At 51.0% G+C, this 19,065-nt stretch overlaps 1 protein-coding gene across 1 annotated transcript in view; it reads right to left on the bottom strand.

The window, feature by feature from the left end:
- Window positions 1-5,466: 5,466 nt before the first annotated feature.
- Window positions 5,467-19,065, bottom strand: part of RRP1B (ribosomal RNA processing 1B) — a 38,661-nt gene continuing 25,062 nt past the window's right edge. Inside the window, exons 9-16 of the mRNA XM_003895418.5 lie at window positions 18,197-18,291; window positions 17,186-17,283; window positions 16,042-16,061; window positions 14,633-14,764; window positions 13,311-14,035; window positions 11,108-11,260; window positions 10,045-10,108; window positions 5,467-8,383 (exon numbers count right to left, since the gene is read on the bottom strand). Coding sequence (XP_003895467.1) covers window positions 8,190-8,383; window positions 10,045-10,108; window positions 11,108-11,260; window positions 13,311-14,035; window positions 14,633-14,764; window positions 16,042-16,061; window positions 17,186-17,283; window positions 18,197-18,291 — 1,481 coding nt within the window. The 3' untranslated portion in view covers window positions 5,467-8,189. The remainder of the gene's footprint in view (window positions 8,384-10,044; window positions 10,109-11,107; window positions 11,261-13,310; window positions 14,036-14,632; window positions 14,765-16,041; window positions 16,062-17,185; window positions 17,284-18,196; window positions 18,292-19,065) is intronic.

The raw sequence follows: 19,065 nt of genomic DNA, 5'->3' as shown, positions 1-19,065 counted from the left end.
TTATGAGATAGGGTCTTGGTCTGTCACCCAGGCTGGAGTGTAGTGGTGTGATCTTGGCTCACTGCAACCTCTGCCTGCTGGGCTCAAGCGATCCTCCCGCCTTAGCTTCCCGAGGAGCTGGGACTACAGGTGCGCACCACCACGCCCAGCTAATTTTTTGTTATTTTTGGTAGAGTAGGGGTTTCACCATGTTGCCCAGGCTGGTCTAGAACTCCTGAGCTCAAGCGATCCGCCCTCCTCAGCCTCCCAGAGTGCTGGGATTGCAGGAGGAGCCACTGCGCCCGGCTGGCTGCAGCTGATGCATGTGAGTGTGCACATGCGTACTGGTCGGGGCACAGGGAGTGGGCGTTCTCCAGCTTTGCAGGCAGCCCCTCCTTTCCAGACTCCCTGGGAACTTCAAAGCAGGAATGGAACATTCAGAGGCAACAGCGATGTCCTGGTTCCTGCAGGCTTTGTAGGCTCGGAAAACAAACCTAAATCCAGTCATGTTTCTGCATTCAGCGTCATGTTTTTAAACAAAACTTTGGCTTGGCTCATGTGTCATTTGTAGAAAAGGGGTATGGAGCTGGGGAGGTGGTACAATAATAGTTTATTCTCAGGCGCTGCACAAACCAGCCACTTGTCTGCTGCCTGCTGTGCTAACCCTGGAATTTGTTGATCTTTGGGGTCCTAGGTAGATCCACAGCGTAGAGACTAAAGTTAGATGACAATTTGCGCTTGCGAAGAAGCAGGAGCTCTGGGGAGAAGATGATGTCTTCTTGGAGTCTGCTGTGTCCCCACGGTGCTAGCTCAGCACCCTGGCTGGGTGAGAACAGTCCACCTCAGGCTGCCTGCCTGGACACACAGGAAGACGCCAGCCCGTGTGCTGCCCTGAGCTGCAGTAGGCCCCAGTCAGGGGAACCAGCCTGTGAGCCCTGGATTTGGGTCCTGATGCTGGGCCAGGGGGTTATCCCTTCCCAGAGAAAGCTGGAAAGCTGAGGTTGGAGTTGTCATAGCAACCAGGCCATCAATCACCTGGCTGAGCACCTGTCAGGGGTATCGGACATCCAGGACTTCCCACACAGGGGTCCCTGTGACAGACTGGACAGGCCACAACCCTGCTAGACCATCCCCAGTGCCATCAGAGGCAACCCACTGGGCTGTGGGGTCAAAGTGAGACACACTTTTCAAGAATACAGTATTAGAAGAAATGAGGGGCAGACGCTCTGGAAGAGAAGCTTTAGACAAGAATCACTGCACATCCTTGGTTATTTCCTGGTGAGGAAAAATGTTTTGAGAACAACCAGGGGGAAATTTGAACATGAACTTGTGTGACGATGTCCTTGATCTAAGTTGGTTTCCTATAACCACGGTGATGTAGTACAGAGAGGAATGTCACCTGGTAATGCAGGCTGGAGTGTTTGAGGACAATGCCATGTTGTCCATACATTTTTAAAATTTTTTCCTTTGAGACAGGGTCTCGCTCTGTTGCCCAGGCTGGAGTGCAGTGGTGCAGTCATGGCTCACTGCAGCCTTAACCTCCTGGGCTCAAGTGATCCTCCCACCTCAGCCTGCTGAGTAGCTGGGGCTATAGGCATGTGCCACCACGGCCAGCTAATTTTTGTATTTTTAGTAGAGACAGGTTTCAGCATGTTGGCCAGGATGGTCTCGATCTCCTGATCTTGTCATCTGCCCGCCTCGGCCTCCCAAAGTGCTGGGATGACAGGCGTGAGCTACCGCACTTGGCCGGGAACGGGACCTTCTAAAACGAAACATGCACATCCTCTGTCAGCCCAGTCTCTCAGGAACCTGAGAGACATCCTTACACCAGGAGGCCAGGGGGTGTGTTTGGCCAAACATTAATCCACACAGAGCACGAGTCCACACTCCTGAAATATTTAGAAACACAAAGTGCTGGCTGCCAGGTGCTGGTGGAAGGGGAGCAGGGCTGACTGCTCAGTTAAGTGCAGGCCTTCTCTTGGGGTGAGGAAATGCCTGCCGTAGATGGACGTGTGGTCTCACAACACTGTGAATATACTAAATGTTGGGGACCAGCCTCAAGACCACCCATAGGGTACCTGAAGTCCAGTGGCGACAAAAGAATGAGAAAAGACAGGTTAAGAGTTCATAAAGGTGGGAGCCAGGGGGCCAGTTGCAAAATGGAGGCTGTGAAAGGCACCGAGCTCTGGTGTCCATGCTATTTATTGAGTACAATCACTTAGATCTAAGAAGCAGATGTTCAGGGCGAAACGGTATGTCACAGGCGTAATCTATAGCAATAGTGGTTTAAAGGAATCTCCTTTGTGCTCAAACAGCGTATCTTTAACTTATCAGAGAGTAGCTAGTGGGAGCGGCTTAACCAGGAGCCTGCACGTCTGTTCACATTCCAACGCTTTCTCCTTGAACACCGAGTTTACAGATAAGAGAGCGGGTCTCGCGGCCGGGCGTGGTGGCTCAAGCCTGTAATCCCAGCACTTTGGGAGGCCGAGACGGGCGGATCATGAGGTCAGGAGATCGAGACCATCCTGGCTAACACGATGAAACCCCGTCTCTACTAAAAAATACAAAAAACTAGCCGGGCGAAGTGGCGGGTGCCTGTAGTCCCAGCTACTCGGGAGGCTGAGGCAGGAGAATGGCGTGAACCCGAGAGGAGGAGCTTGCAGTGAGCTGAGATCCGGCCACTGCACTCCAGCCTGGGTGACAGAGCAAGACTCCGTCTCAAAAAAAAAAAAAAAAAAAAAAAAGAGAGCGGGTCTTGCTCTGAGCATGGGAACATGATGGCAACTAGGAGGCTTTCCTCCTCAGAGGCCTCTTGTGGGTTTCCACAACTTATTGTCCCATATTTTTATGGCCAGTTTATATAGGAACCCTACAGGCCCTTTTCCCAACACTAAATGCCACTAAACTGTACACTTTAAACAATGATTATGCCACTGGGCATGGCAGCTCACGCCTGTAACCCCAGCACTTTGGGAGGCTGAGGCGGGCAGATCACTTGAGGCCAGGAGTTCGAGACCAGCCTGGCCAACATGGCAAAACCCCGTCTCTACTAAAAATACAAAAATTAGCTGGGTGTAGTGGCACATGCCTGCAATCTCAGCTTCTTGGGAGGCCAAGGCACGAGAATTGCTTGAACCTGGGTGGTGGAAGTTGCAGTAAGCCGAGATCATACCACCTCACTCCAGCCTGCGTGACAAAGGCTGTCTCAGAAAATAAATTTAAAAAAAGTTATGTGAATTTCACTTCAATTTAAGAAAGGTTCTTGGCTTTTTTCTTTCAGCATTTTGAGTATCTCATCCCCGCCTTCAGCCTTTGTTTTTTTTTTTTTTTTCTGATGCGAAGTCAGAAAAAATACTTGAATCAGGTTAAAAAAAAATCTTAACCTTACTGGGGTTCTCTTGTGTGTGATGATGAGTCCTTCTTCTCTGGCTGCTTTGAGGTTTTGTCTTTCAACATTTTGGGTGTCATCATTTCAGCTGTGTTTGGGTGTTGGAGGGTGTGGAGTTACTTAGATGTGTGCCGTTTTTGATCAGTGTACACATCTAAGAAACTCCACACGCTCCAAGGAAGATAAACTTAAAGCTGGCAAGTTTTTGGCCATTGAGTATTTTTTCTCCTGCAGTGTGCGCACTGGGGCATTTGGCGATCCTGCATTTCTGAGGCTCTGTTCATCAAGAAAAATTTTTTTCAAATCACATAATTTCTATTAATCTACAAGTTTGCTGATTCTTTCTTCTACTCCCTCAAATGTACAGTAACTGAAATAAAAACTTCACTAGAGGGACTCAAGTCTAGTGAAGTTTTGATTTCTCTTACTGTGCTTTTTAACATCTATATCTCTATTTGGTTCTTTTTAAAAATACCTATTGGTATTATTTGATGAGACACTGTCATCATATTCTCTTTCATTTATTTTTATTTTTGAGACAGGAGTTTCGCTCTTGTTGCCCAGGCTGGAATGCAGTGGTGCAATCTCAGCTCACTGTAACCTCTGCCTCCCAGGTTCACGTGATTTTCCTGCCTCAGCCTCCCTGGCTAATTTTTGTATTTTTAGTAGAGACGGGGTTTCATCATGTTGGCCAGGCTGGTGTTGAACTCCTGACCTCAAGTGATCCACCTGCCTTGGCCTTCCAAAATGCAGGGATTACAGGCGTGAGCCACCGCGCCCGACCCCATCTTGTATTTCTTTAAATATGATTTCCTTCAGTGATGTGAACATATTAATAATGGCTGTTTGAAGTTTGTCTACTAAGATTGGCACCTGGCCACCCTCCAAGCCAGTGTCTATTGCCTTTCTGCTCCTTGTAAGTCTGCTAAGACTGGTACCTGGGCGCCCTCCAAGCCAGTGTCTATTGCCTCTGCTCCTTGTAAGTCCGTCTGCTAAGACCGGCGCCTGGGCACCCTCCAAGCCAGTGTCTATTGCCTCTCTGCTGCTCCTTGTGTATGTGACACTCTTTTGTTTCCCTGAATGTCTTAACTTTGTTGAAAACTGGACATTTTTAATAATACAACAGATTTCCTTCTTTCCCTAGGGCTTTTTTCTGTTTTCAAGACAGGGTCTCATTTTGTCACCCAGGCTGGAGTGCAGTGGTATAATCATAGCTCACTGAAGCCTTGACCTCCCAGGGTCAAGCAATCCTCCTGCCTCAGCCCCCTAAGTAGCGGGGACTACAGGTGCATGCCACCACACCTGATTATTTGTATTTTTTTTTTAATGTAGAGACAGGGTTTTGCCATGTCGCCCAGGCTGGTCTCAAACTCCTGGACTCAAGCGACTTGCCCGCCTAGGCCTCCCAAAGTGCTGAGATGACTGGCGTGAGCCGCCGCGCCCGGCCCAGGGGTTGTTTTTGTTTGCTTGCTTGTTCAGTGTGTGGACTTGTCTGGGATCCAAAGTACAGGTGGAAAAGTTGTTTCAGGGAACGTGTGCCTATAAAGACTGCACCATGCCTGTACTCTGCTTGCCCGACACTGACCACACCCACTGCCAACACCCAGAACAGGCAGTGTGCTGGGTACCAGCCCCCCGTTGCCCGCCTCACCCTAGCTGGAACCGGCAGTGTGCTGGGTACCAGCCCCCCGTGCCCGCCTCACCCTGGCTGGAATAGGCAGTGTGCTGGGTACCAGCCCCCCGTTGCCCGCCTCACCCTGGCTGTAGCCCCCTGTGCCCGCCTCAGTTTCCAGGCTGCAGTGGGGGATCTCCACCCAGGACACTGGCACTTCTCCACTCCTCGTCACAAGTGCAGGCCTGTGGGTGATGTTTTAGACACAATGATGAGCATGTGTGTGCAGTCAGGCCTTCTTCAAGCACTCAGAGAAGATGCGCCGAGCAGTGCCCCACCGACTCTGGCAGCAGCAGATGGTGATGAAGAGAATGGTACCCAGAGTCTTGTTTTCAAACCCGACCAACACCTTCTGAACTCTGCTGCTCTGGAACAGCTCCCAGAGGCCTGTTTTTGGTGCATACTGAAAGTCAACATCAAACACAAATTGGAGGGCAAAGACTTTTTTTTTTTTAATTGGACTTGGCTTTGACGAGTACTGACAAACCCTGCAGACACTAGTACAATTTGATCGTAAACAAAGCCCTTGCCAGCACAGTCCAGCAAATTCTGAGAAAACACATACAAAAGTTAAAAGACAGCTCGATTTCATCGTCCTCCCAACACTTGCAACTGTTTCCAGATTTTCTGTGCAGTCTTCTTTGTGCTTTCAGTTCAGTCGAAATTAGAAAGGACAACAAACTTGTAAAGTCAGACGCCTAACTGTGCAAAACTGACCAGACCATGGAGAAGGGGGAGGCACCATTTTACAAAATATTATTAAGATCACCAGCATTAATTTAAATTATTTTCTTTTCTGGACTTCCAAGTCCACTTGGCAATTTTACTTAGGAAAATATCATGCTTAAATAGAAAACTGGTATTCTAAACACATTTTCTTTATGTGACATATTCTTGTGTGTCTATGTAATGAGAATTTTTAAAAAATTGTTTTCTTCCTGCTGTCAAAACTTCGGCATTAAAAATAAGGGACTGTAAACCTAGTTGACTTACCCATAAAAAGGAGTAAGTTCGGAGAATGAGAGAAGGACCAACAGAATCCAAGCACCCTGTCACTGCCAGCCTGGACCTCTCAGGCGTGGTTTTGACAGGAGGTGCGTTTGTGGGGCATTCACTGGCTCCTCAGAATGGACAGATGATATAGAAATGCTAGGAAGAAACATTCCTGCAACAGTCTGCAGAACAAATGTGCCAGTTTTGCCTTAGAATGTCTTAAGACATCTCAGCAATGTTGGATCATATGGCCCCTTTGGCTATATGACCCATCTTTAAAGCTGAAATAAAAATTGTTAGAAAAATATTCTAGGAGGAATGAAACTAAAAAAAAAAAAAAAAAAAAAAAAAAAAGAAAAGTTAAAAATATGTGCTCACCTTAATTGTTTCACTGTGTCAGTTTTGGTTCTGAATGTGACGTGAGGATCCTATCCAATGCAGCTATTAAACCATGCAGCCACCACAGGTATGTCGTACGTAAGACCTCATTACAGTGACGATTTAACAGCACAAGTTAATTTTTTCATGGCTCATCATGACAAAATGATTACAGAGTAGGCGAAGAACAGAGTGAGTGCTTTCTTCTCACCAGGGCCTTCATCAGTGAGTCAACTGCTCTTGACGCCAGCAAGTCAGTCTGATGTTCCCAGGTGAAACCCGCCCTTGGCTCCGTGAGCGAATGAGACCGAGGTAAACCCAATGCAGCTCTGCAACCCCAGGGACTGAAGCCACGTTGTCCAAAGCCACAGCTGGGACCTTGGAGAACCTGGGGCCCTCTGCTGGGAGGCAGCAGTGGAGAAGGGCACTGGCCGGCTTTTGGTGAAAAACCGGGGCTCCTGTATGGGGCGCATAACGGGAGGCAGGCGGCTTTCACCTCCAGGCCTGAGCAGAGCGCGGCTGGCTGGGAGAGCAGCACGGCAGCCCAAACCGTGCTCCCGTGCCCTCTTGCTGCGCAGGCGGGAGCTGCGGGAGCTGCGGGAGCTGCGGGAGCATGGAGAAGGCGCGCAGCCTTGGCGGCTCTCCTCCGCAGCCGCTCACTCTGAATCTGCAGCTCCTCCAGCTCTCACGCCCAGGTCAGACGCTTTCTCAAACAGATCGAGCAATCGCTGCTCAAAAGAAGGCCTCATTTCTGTTTCCCCAACGAAAGCCTGAGTGCCTTCCGCCCGTGTTTGTCACGAACTTACAGGAGAATTGTCTAAACTCTTAAGTGCTCGCTTCCGCATTTGAGAGGAAAGGTCGCGGAGCGGGAGCGCAGGCTCCAGATACGCACGGCAGCCTCCAGGGAAGATGGGGAGCTGCCCTGGAGCCGGTCAGGCAGTGACTCGGCTGGAACGTGGACGGAGAGAGAGAGAGACGCAAGGGCTTGGAGGAATGAGTGTGCTCCACGCGAGGACCTCAGCAGAGGGCTCAGCACGGGGCGGGGACCTGGGTAAGAGCTGGGGGCTGCGCTGGCCTCCCGAGAAGACACTTTGGGCTTGCCGTAGAGGTAGGAAAACAGGGAGGGAAACCGGGTAGCGGGGAGGAGAAGAAAAAGCCCCCAGAACACAGAGCCTCTTCTTTCCTCACCCCTACCTGTCCACACCCCCAGCTGAGCACATGTAGAAAAACTATGGTATTGCTGATTCTGTGACAAGAATCTTCCCCATCGGTAACCTGCCGAACACCCACAGAACATGGCAATCAAGCCCCACATGCTTTGAAAAGAAAACAGATTGTTCAGACTAACAGAAACCAACTTAGTACAGCAAATACAGGAATGAGTACCAAATTCCGCAGAACTGGGAGCTCAACAGGAAGTGCAATTCCACCTCTCATGTACCAACAGCACTGACTGATTTAAAGTTCCGACCAACGTGCTCTCCTCAGCTTCAGGGAGGGTCTCACTTCCTACACCAACGGGAATCACTGAGGTTACCCAAAAATGTTAAATCCTGGAGAGCTCGAACACAAACATGGTTTGTAGCAAAAGATTCAACCAAGACGCCCGCAGCCGCTACAGAGGGGCCAGGACGCAGCAGCCCGCGGGCACGTTCAGAACCTCGTGCACACAACTTACGGGAACTTAGAAAATCATAAAAAAGGCCCCACATTCTTAAAGGTATAATTTATAGCGTATTCTGTACAAAAGCAGTCTTTTACAAGGGACTCTGCTGCCCCTCAGAAGAAATCCATAGCCCTGGGCCGTCTCCTTGGTGTGGTGGTCAGGGGCTTCTTGGCCACCAGGGGTGAGCTGGCAGGTGAGCTGCTGGGGGTCTTCAGCACCCCGTGGAGGGGCCTCTGTTCAGGGTCGAAGGCCACTCGGGAAGGGCCCGTGGGACTGACCAAGATACTCTTGTCTGTCTTCTTGAATTCTGTCCCAAATGAGAGCAAGGCCCCATGTTAAGCAGGTCCAACAGCTGTCCCTCCAACAGCTCGGACAGTGTCCTGCCTGGGTGCCAACCCTGCCCATTTGCTAGGATGAAGCAGGGCCATCTCAAGGTCCTGCAGACAGCAGGCCTGGGAGCCTTCTGAGGGAAGGAGGGCAGTGAGGCCATGTCCCCTGCCTCAACTCACCCTCCCAAGGCCGCCTGTACAGACCAAGGGGAGCTGCTGGTAGGGTGGCTCCTGCAAGGGTGAACATTGAGGGTGGGGGTGTTTTGGACAATGAGTGAACTAGGCATTTGAGTCTGGGACGAATCTGTGCTATGTGGAGCTGCAGGATTCGTCCTGCTCATCCAGTTGTAAAGGCTGGGTGAGCTCCTCAGGCTGAGAGTCTCTTTTCCCTAAACATACACGCTCACGCACTTGTGCATGCACACGCACACACACACATACTGGCACATGTACACACACTCACACATACACACACACAATTATTTGCAGTTCCCAACAAGAGTCTGGTCCTAAATTCGTTATAATACTTTTTTTTTTTTTTGCGATGATGGAGTCTCACCCAGTCTGTCACCCAGGCTGGAGTGCAGAGGCATGATCTTGGCTCACTGTAACCTCTGTCTCCTGGGTTCAAGCAATTCTCCTGCCTCAGCCTCTTGAGTAGCTGGGACTACAGGCTCTTGCCACTACGCCCAGCTAATTTTTATATTTTTAGTAGAGATGGGGTTTCACCATGTTGGCCAGGCTGGTCTGGAACTCCTGACCTCGTGATCTGCCCACCTTGGCATCCCAAAGTGCTAGGATTACGGGCGTGAGCCACTGCGCCTGGCCTATAATACTTTTTAAAACTTTGGTTTCCTTTGTAAAAGCAACTCGAATGGATGGCACCGATATGAAAAGTATCAAGATAGGGGTTACCCTTCTCCGTCCCCCAGGAAGCAAGTTGTTCCGAAGTTTCGCAGAGACAGCTACAGCTGATGGATCACTACAATCTCAAATGGCCTCTCTGTGGGACGGCTTTCAGTATTTAGAAAGACACTTGGGAGAACAGCTTTTTGGATCACGTCTCTCCAGGTAGCCTCTCTTAAGAGGTCCCAGGCAATTGGCTGCCCGCTCACCATTGGCACCCCACTCACAGCCCTTTGAGGACGAGGGACACACAGGTGCTTCCTTCTGACTCAGAAATGGGCAGTGAGGGGCTGGGCTCGGTGGCTGATGTCTGTAATCCCAGTTCTTTAGGAGGCTGAGGCAGGCGGATCACCTGAGGTCAGGAGTTTGAGACCAGCCTGGCCGACATGGTGAAACTCCATCTCTGCTAAAAATACAAAAATTAGCTGGGCGTGATGGCATGCGCCTGTGATTCCAGCTACCTGGCAGACTGAGGCAGGAGAATCACTTGAACCCGGGCGGGGGGGAAGGAGGAGGTTGCAGTGAGCCAAGATCTTGCCACTGCACTGCAGCCTGGGTGACAGAGCGGTGAGACTCTGTCTCAAAAAAAAAAAAAAAAGAAAAAAGAAAGAAATGGGCAATGAGGAGCTCAGACCCCACCTCTCCCCTCAGCGCCTGTGGAACCAGGCTGCGAGCCGCGCCAGGAGCCGCAGCTGTGCTCCAGAGAAGCCTGCTGCCGGCAAAACCCACTTACCTGCAGTCATGTTTCTGTTCAGCCCGAAGGTGACTTTCTTGGAGCTGGACGGTGTCTTGTTTAGCTGCAGAAGAGAAATAACAGGAACAAAAGGAGTAATGCAAGTACAACAGAGGCACTTAGTCTCCCTGTCAGGATTTTTTGGAGAACCTGCCCTGGAGGGGACGTCGCCCACACTGCTGCTTACTGAGTGGCACATATAGGGAGAGGCCAAAGGGACCACGGCCAAGACTGAAACCAACCCTGCTGTCGGGCTTTACCAGGACCGCCCTCTGTCTTTCCCAGTGTCCCACGCACGCCTCCCCCAGCCCAGGGTCAGTGGTGCTGGCACTCTTGGCCCATCTGCGGTCACAGCCTCATCACTACCACAGGGTTCTACGATCCAGGGAAGAAAGGCAACAGTGAAGATGCCTGAACTGTCCAGAAACAGTTCACCACTGAGGACCCATGAGGAAAAATGCCAAGACTCCCCTGCCTTTTGCTGGAGAGTTCTGAAGTTCTAGCTTGAAGACTCTATGACATCGATGAGACGATGCCTACAATGGAATCTCACTTTAGTGGACAATGGACACAGTTCCCAGCTTCTCGTGCACAAGGACTCCAAGCTATCTGCATATTCTAACCGTTCACCACAATCAACGATCTTCTTCCTACTCACATTCCCGGGAGTGGATCCAGCCTGCATTAGGAAGCACTTCCTCAAGTTCCTGCTCTGACCCACATTTCTAGAAGTGTGGACCTCCTGCTGACCTGTACCACCTACGTATTAACACTGTGACATTTCACGAGAAAACTGGTTTCTGCAAACCCTGAGCTGGAAGCCCTGGGAGGCAGAATGTGTGGATCAGCCGTCCCTCAAAGTCCCCTTCCTGACTGCGATCCCTCAGGGTGGGTCCCAGACCACCCAGACCTCATGCTACCCTGGCTGCGGAACCTGTCTGCTGTGGGCAGGCTCAGATGGCCACAGTGGGACTCCAGGCCTGGCATGGGAAGCACTGTCAGCTCAAGCCCATCTGTGCCCTTGTGGTGAAACGTGCTGTGTCACTCTGGGGAGGGTGCACACCTGGACGGCAGAGCCTGGGGGGCGGGTGGCAGGGCTGCTCTTGGCTCTTCTGAAGAACAGGGGCTTTGGTAAGAAGGGGGTGTCAAACTTCACAAAGTCGCTTTCTGCCCTCAGCTTCTGCTTCTTCAGGGAACTGAAAGTCCCGCTGCTTCCCTATGTGAGCGAGGGGTGAGAAGCAGAGAGGAGGGGTCAGACAACAGAGCCTGCTGTGTTGCCCACGCACACAGAAGGGGAAGGCCGAGCCCCACAGCGGATCCAGCCCACCCCAGAGCCTGCAGTTTTCTGCACTGCGCTTGCAGACAGCCCTTGCATTCGGCAGAGCTCAGGCTTCACATACAACACGACCACCTATCATGGCACCATGCCAAGAGGGGCGATGAAAACGCCTTCTCAGAGTAAGGACCCACTTTTATCTTCATCTTCAAATTGAGGATTTCAGCCTTTCAAAGCCAATCTGTTAGAGAATAATTCACTCTCCCATTTGTAGCTGAATCGTCACTACCCTGGCAGCCTGGTGTGGAGGGCAGTGATGCCCATATGGGGGCTGTGGGTCCCTCACAGGCAGGCCCAGGACACTCACTGGGTGTGCAGCGACTCACAGCCACCCAGAGAGAGACCAGGTCTCGTTCTGGGCTCTCAGACGTGTGGGAAACCCAGTGCCACTGACGACACACGGGTGGCTCCGGCAGGATCAAGTGTGCCGCCTGGAGGGCAGGGAAGCCTGAGGAGCTTCTCCTGTGCGCCTTCCCTCTGCCGGGAGAGGTGGCAGGGGAAAGCTTCCCTCGACCCTGGGACTGACTGAGCAACACCCCATCCTCTTTACAACAGGCTGCCAGGGGCCTGAGAAGACGGCAAGAAAGGCAATATCTCTGGCCCTCTTGGTGAGGAAGCAGCACTGAGGGTATGAGGGACAGGCTGCAGTCCAGGGAGATGAAGGCACTGTGAGGTAGGAGAGACTCGAGGCTAGAAATGGGCCTCCTGCCGTCTGGCTCAGTGCACTGCTTCCCCTGGGTAAGGCTTTCCTGACCATAAACTAACTCACTAGCCACTTGCAGACACTGTTAGCCCCAAACCAGTACTTAACCAGGTCCACACGTGTCCACTTCAACAAAGGAGATGTCACAACCTCCGCAAAGCGGTGTTTGCAAAGCAAGATCTCACCAAGGTGTGCAAACTCTGTGAAGGGCAGAGTTATTTTCTGCTTTGCAGACCACAGGTCCCTGTCTCTACCGCTTGCCCCTGCTGCTGCAGTGTGAAAGTGGCCATGGACCTGCACATACGAGTGCATGTGGCTTTGTTCCAGTGAAACTACATTTGCTGGCCCTGGCCTGGAAGCCCAGTGCACCCACAGGTGGTGTGAAAAGCGCATCAGGGCCAAGTGCAGGGGCTCACACCTGTAATCCCAGCACTTTGGGAGGCCGAGGCTGGTGGACTGCTTGAGCCCAGCCTGGGCAACAAGGCAAAATGCCGTCTCTACAAAAATAACAAAAAATTAGCTGGGCGTGGTGATGTTGTCTGTAATTCCAGCTACTTGGGAGGCTGAGGCAGAAGAATCACTTGAACCCGGGAGGTGGAGGTTGCAGTGAGCCGAGATTGCGCCACTGCACTCCAAGCTGGGTGGCAGAGCCAGACCCAAAACCAGATCAACAGCTTGGTTCCTCATTTCTATCTGGCTCTAGAGATCCAAGGGGAAGGAAAATCTCTCCATTAAGAAGGTAAGTGGTCCGGCTAGTGAAGTTTCTTTGGCAGGGAAGTGGGGTGGGGGTGCGGGGAGCTAACAAAAGAAAAGAAGGTAAGTGAGGCAAGAGAATTTTGGGTTTCCTCTTTTGCCAAAGGGGCCTGGACTGGCCACGGGCTGATGAAGAAAACCAGACCCGCCTTCAACAGAGGCCTAGACTGGCCTGAACACGCTGGGGCAGCAGTGCCTGGCCCATGGATAACCTTCCCAGCTCAGAGCGGGCCCTCCCGAACCCAAACATGTGGTCTGGGGGAGTGAAGGTGACCGATGAGGAGAACCGAAGTACTGGTCACCTGTGATTTCCTCCTCAGTGAAGGCTGTTGTGAACATGCCCTATTCTAACTGCTGCTGAGTCCAGAGACCTGGCCGCCGGCCCCCACCCTTCCTCTCAGGAGGCAGTGGAGCTCCCCCGGACGCGTTTGAGCGCCTCTGCGGCGAGCTGGCCTGCGGGTGCTCCCACCTTACCAGAGCCTGGGCTTGCCTGGCTTCGGACTCCAGCGCCCCGTTGTGCTCTACCAAGTCTGACATCGCTCTCATTTTCCTCCTCTTTTTCAAGCTTGCTGTTTTCTGGCTGGACAGGCCACAGAGCTCCAGGCTGCCAGGCCCTGCCTTCTTCTTCTGCAGCCTCCTGCACTGGGGCAGGGTGGTGTGGCTGTTCGCCCTCTCTGCGGGGCCTGTGGGAGGGCCTCCCTGCTGCAGTGGAGGCCAGGCAGGCGTGGACAGGCCACTGCCATTGACAGGGACAACTCCAAGCTTCCGCTTCCTTTTTAGGAGTTGGGCTCCACCTGTTGGGGACCCTCTAGGTCCCTGAGGATGACTGCCACTGGGGCCACTCTGAGACATGTCCTCTGGGGGCAACCCTGCTGATGCCGACATTTCCCTGTGGGCCCTTGGACTCTTCTTCCGCGGTCGTTTCCTTTTATTGTGCATGGGGACGGCTGGAGGATGCTCGGAGCCACTCTCCTCCCCGGTGCTGGATGTGGCCTCTGTGCCTGGCTCGGCCACACGTGCCTTCAGGGCTTTCGGCTCAGCGGCCTCAGGCTCCCTGCCCCTGTTCTGTTCCAGGGACGGGGCTGCATCCCCTGGGCCTGGACTTTCAGGCTGCAGGTGGTGCTTCTTCTTCTTCTTCCTTCTTCTCTTTTGAAGACTGCTTTCACTGTCCTCTTCCTCTGCACAAAAGACTCTGCTTCCTAAAAAGACAGAAACCCATCAATAAGCCTCCCAGTGCCGGCTGGGCCAGAGTCCTGCTGGTGATTCTGAGACAGTATGATCGGCGGACACAATTTCCTGACATTCTACCACCAGGAGAGTTTGTCTCCCTTGAGGTACTCGGTGTGCCCACTACCTTTGTCGTCTGGTCCTACTTCCTCCACTCCCGACTGTGACTGGAAGCCCTCCTTTTGTCCATTTATAAACACACATGGAACTGAAATAGTCCGATTTCCACTAATTTTAGGGCCCAAAGGTAAAAACCATAGATCTAGACTGGTCATCAAACAGCTGCCCCCCCTAGTGCTCCTTGCAGCTCCTGCTTCCCTGCAGAGGTGCCCTGGGGAGCAGGCGGACGTGAGCGGGGTGAGTTGGGGACACGGTTCCACTGAAACAGCAGAACACTTGGTAAACCACCTTTACCTTTCAGCCATTACAAACCGAAGCTTTAGGTTCTGCTAATGCTTTGTGACAGCACGAGCTCAAGTCTCTGATGCCTCCATGGTGCACACCGCTCCCCAAGGGCTCAGTCATGAGCCCTCAAGAGAAGGGCCCTTCTCTTCAGCTTTACAGCTTACCTTTCTCCTTTTCCAAGTTAGTTTTCTCTAAAAGTTTATTTCCTTTCTTCTTATGCTTTCCTTGACGGAGGATTTGGTCATCTTCATCAGCAGAAATGTCCTCCGCAAAACTCAGTTGAGATATACTGCTTCCTAGATGCCAGAGTGACACACTGTCAGCTTCCCCAGGCGCTCGAGAGTCTGCCCCAGGGGCCTAAGACCCCCCTCCCAATTTCTGCCTCATCATCATCGTTCCTCACTGTTTCTCCCACCCAAACCTGAGCGCTGCTGACACAGGAATTACAGACTTAAAAAAGCTTTGTGGGTTTCTCAACCAAGGCAAGGCAAGGGATCACAAGCCCTCGGTGACACCCTCCATGGCTGGACTCTGGGGGCCTGGCTAATGTGGTCTCTGCATTCCAACCAGCTCACTGGTGCCCTTCCCAATTCCAAGTGTCCCTAGTGCATGAGGGGTATGGGGTGACTTCACTGACTTGTCCAAACGTAACAGCAAATGAAAGGGATCCTGAGAAATTACATTTTACCTTCACAGAGTATCCAATTAAAACCTTCCTAGGCCACTGCAAATCCATCTAGTTAAAACAATAAAAACCAAACCAAAACATCGCAGTATCCACACATGAGAGCAGTCTGCCCTCTCACTTTGGCGGTTAGGGGAGAGCCCAGGATAGGAAGGTGGGCAAGCTGCAGGGGGCCCTAGGCTTGTGTCACTTCCCATGGCTGTACTGTGGTATGACTAGGTAAGGGCTAGTCTGTCTTTCTTAAAAGCTGGGGTCTTGGCCGGGCGCGGTGGCTCAAGCCTGTAATCCCAGCACTTTGGGAGGCCGAGATGGGCGGATCACGAGGTCAGGAGATCGAGACCATCCTGGCTAACACAGTGAAACCCCATCTCTACTAAAAAAAAATGCAAAAAACTAGCCGGGCGTGGTGGCAGGCGCCTGTCGTCCCAGCTACGCGGGAGGCTGAGGCAGGAGAATGGCGTAAACCCGGGAGGCGGAGCTTGTAGTGAGCTGAGATCCGGCCACTGCACTCCAGCCTGGGTGACAGAGCAAGACTCCGTCTCAAAAAAAAAAAAAAAAAAGTTGGGGTCTTGCTCTGTCACCAAGGCTGGAGTGCAGTGGCGTGATTACAACTTACTGTATCCTGGACCTCCTGGGCTCAAGTGATCCTCCCCTCTTAGCCTCCCAAGTGCTGGGACTACAGGCTCACGCCACCATGCCTGGCTAATTTTTTCATTTTTAGTAGATATGAGGCCTCGCTATTTTGCCTGGGCTAAGGACTATTATTTCTTATTAGAGGTTTTCAGTAAAGTTCTTTCAATCTTGTTTCTCAGCGTTTGGCATCAACGCCCCCAGTGGGGTCCATATTCATGAAAAACACCGTGAATGATGATTCTCGGCGCACCTCACCTTCAGAGAGATCTTGGAATCTAAAAATAAAAAATAAAAATAAAAAAAATTAAAAAAAAGTAACAAATGTTCATAAAGAAATCCCTTCTGTCTTCTGTAGACATATGTATTTAATTTTTAAAATACAAGCCATAGTTAAATATTTGTTAGTTCACGTTCTCCTCCAGGAGGGGAGGCTAGACAGGAAATTCCGTGAGGGAAAGGTGGTGCAATACAAAGGCCAAAAAGCTCAAGGCCAGTGCCGCCCTCGGTTACTGTCAATACCAGCAAGGACATGGCGGGCCAAAGATGCACCTTGGCACACCCAAATCAAACTAAGAAATTCAATTTTTTGTTTCGGAAGGCAGAAATAGCTTAGATCTCTGCTTATGTTCAATTCTCCAGTGGAGAAAGGCAAAGCTGTGTTTTGCTTTACACAATTTTTGTGCATTAGAACAAATAAGAAGCATCGAGGCGCAGTGTGGGCAGGTGCACGGGGGAGGAGACACTGGATGGCAGGGACCTCGGGCAAGCTAGGACCACCCTGTACCCTGGGAACCCAGCTGGGAAATGGGCAGAACTACAGGAGTTACTTTCTGGGGGCTTAACATGGAATACTTGAATGTATGCAAAGTGCTCAGAGCAGTGCCCAGCTCCTAGAGTGTGATCAGACAGTTGTCACCGATGACAGCAAGCCACGCATGAGGCCCTCCGTGAATTCCAGGTCATCATGTCACTATGGTCAGAGTGATGTCAACACTGACAGCTGAATTAACTAACACTTTTGGCATAGCCACATGGGAGGGAGGGGAGAGGTAAAGAATTAACCCTATCTATCTCAGTAGCACACCAGCAGAAGACACCTAAATAGCAGCTTCACATCAGTTTCTGGTTGGTTCATTTCACACATGAATAGACTTCACATCACTCTAAGGCAGCTAAGAGATGAGTATGGCTGCACTGGAAGAATGGAACCTGAGGGGTGGGACTGCTGTTTCCATTCAGCTTTTCAGTTTACATGTGTCTATTACATTGCTATGCACAAATGCATTAAAGGACAAAAAAAGAAGAAAGAAAAAAGATAAGCATGCAGATGGCTTGTCCCACACCAGGAGATGGGAACTAAAGGAATGATGATGTCAGAACCCTCCCTCCAGTCACTGACTTCTTGATGAGTTTGGAGAGGCGCTTCCTGTTGAAGGGGGGCGTGTTCTTCCTGCTGGTCATTTCCAGGAGTCGATCAGCAACAGCCTTATAGTCAAACTAGGCAGGAAGAGAAACTAAATGTAAGTCTGCAGCCAAACAACACTGCCTGACTTGGACATTTACATCTGCTAGTAAGAGAAGCCCCTACTGAAGCATTTGGCAACAGACAGGCTAAACAAGCATGTGCTGGGACTTGGCCACCAGGAGCACAAGCACTACCTTTGAAAAATGCGTGTTCTGTTTATTCTTGGGAGGAGCTGGGTAAGTAATTCTTTTTTTTTTTTTTTTTTAATTGTGATAGAGTACCCACAACAAAATTTACCTGGATGTGCTTTTTTTTTTTTTTTGAGGCGCAGTCTCTGTCACCCAGCCTGGAGTGCAGTGGCGTGATCTCGGTTCACTGCAACCTCAGCCTCCCGGGTTCAAGTGATTCTCCTGCCTCAGCCTCCCGAGTAGCTGGGATTACAGGTGCGCGCGGCTGCGTTTTTGTATTTGTTTTTGAATTTGTAGTAGAGACGGGGTTTCACTGTGTTGGCCAGGCTGGTCTCGAACTCCTAACCTAAGGTGATCTGCCCACCTTGGCCTCCCAAAGTGCTGGGATTACAGGTGTGAGCCAGTGCACCCGGCCGGAGGGTGTGCTTCTTTTTAAACTGAAGCTAGATTTGCAATCTGTACTTGGCAAACTTTTTTTTATTTGACAAGTGCCACTAGAGCTGGCTCCGTGGTAGAGAACAGAGCAAAGCTTAGCCATTCAAAATAAGTGCTACTATCTCTTTCAAAACCCCATTGTATTTACATTTCCTTGTCTCCAATAAGGTTATTCTCAGGAAGGTGACATTTAGTGACTGAAGGGATTAAAAAGGAGTTTACACTTCAGGCCTTATAGCTTAACTAGCTGTGACCCTAATTCTGTAGTCAGGCTACTCCACAGCAAATCCATATTCTATAAAAAGCAACAACTGCCACCCACCTGGAGAAGGGGTCCTGTGTCCTCAAAGGTTCCGCAGTCATCTCTTCCTCTTTCATCACTGAGTCCATCTTTTCTGGAATGATTTTTGCCCAGTGCTGTCAAAATATACCCAGAGACCAAATTCTTGACATATCAAATACACAGAAGTGACTACTTCCACAGAAGCCACTGTCTAATTAGGTGTCTCTTAACAAAAAAGAAGGCTGGGCACGGTGGCTCACGCCTGTAATTCCAGCACCTTGGGAGTTGAGGTGGGTGGATCACTTGAGGCCAGGAATTCTAGATCAGCCTGGGCAACACGGCGAAAACCCATCTCCACTAAAAATACAAAAATTAGCTGGGCGTGGTTGCGGGTGCCTGTAATCCCAGCTACTCAGGAGGCTGAGGCATGAGAATCGCTTGAACCCAGGAGGCAGGGGTTGCAGTGAGCCGAGATCGCGCCACTGCACTCCAGCCTGGGTGACAGCGAGACTCCGTCTCAAAAAAATAAAAGACGAAAGAAAATTTCTTTCAGGAGAAAAACTCTGCAAAGACATTTATAATTTCCCAGGACATTTTGATTGTTCGGGCTATGGGAATGGAAATAAGTCTGGGAAAAAGCACATGTTTTGCCTTTTGCACCCATAAAACCCCAATTCCCTGCTGCCTTCGATGATTCCCTCCCCCACACATTGTCCGGTTAGGACGAAGGCTGTGGTGAATGGGAAGCTCCTGTCCAGGGACGCAGGCAAGCGGATGGGACACTGTATCGCCCTGGACCACCAGGGGTAGGAGCATGGATGCAGGAGTCTGGCCCTAGTCTCAGGTCAGTTTAGGGCCTTGGTGAGAACCTGTCACAGCAGTACAGTCACTTCACGAGCATGCTTCAG

This window comes from Papio anubis, chromosome 4 (genome assembly GCF_008728515.1).
Source record: "Papio anubis isolate 15944 chromosome 4, Panubis1.0, whole genome shotgun sequence".
Taxonomy (NCBI): domain Eukaryota; kingdom Metazoa; phylum Chordata; class Mammalia; order Primates; family Cercopithecidae; genus Papio; species Papio anubis.
The sequence above is the reverse complement of the archived record's forward strand: the minus strand, read 5'-3'. Positions and strand labels throughout refer to the sequence as shown.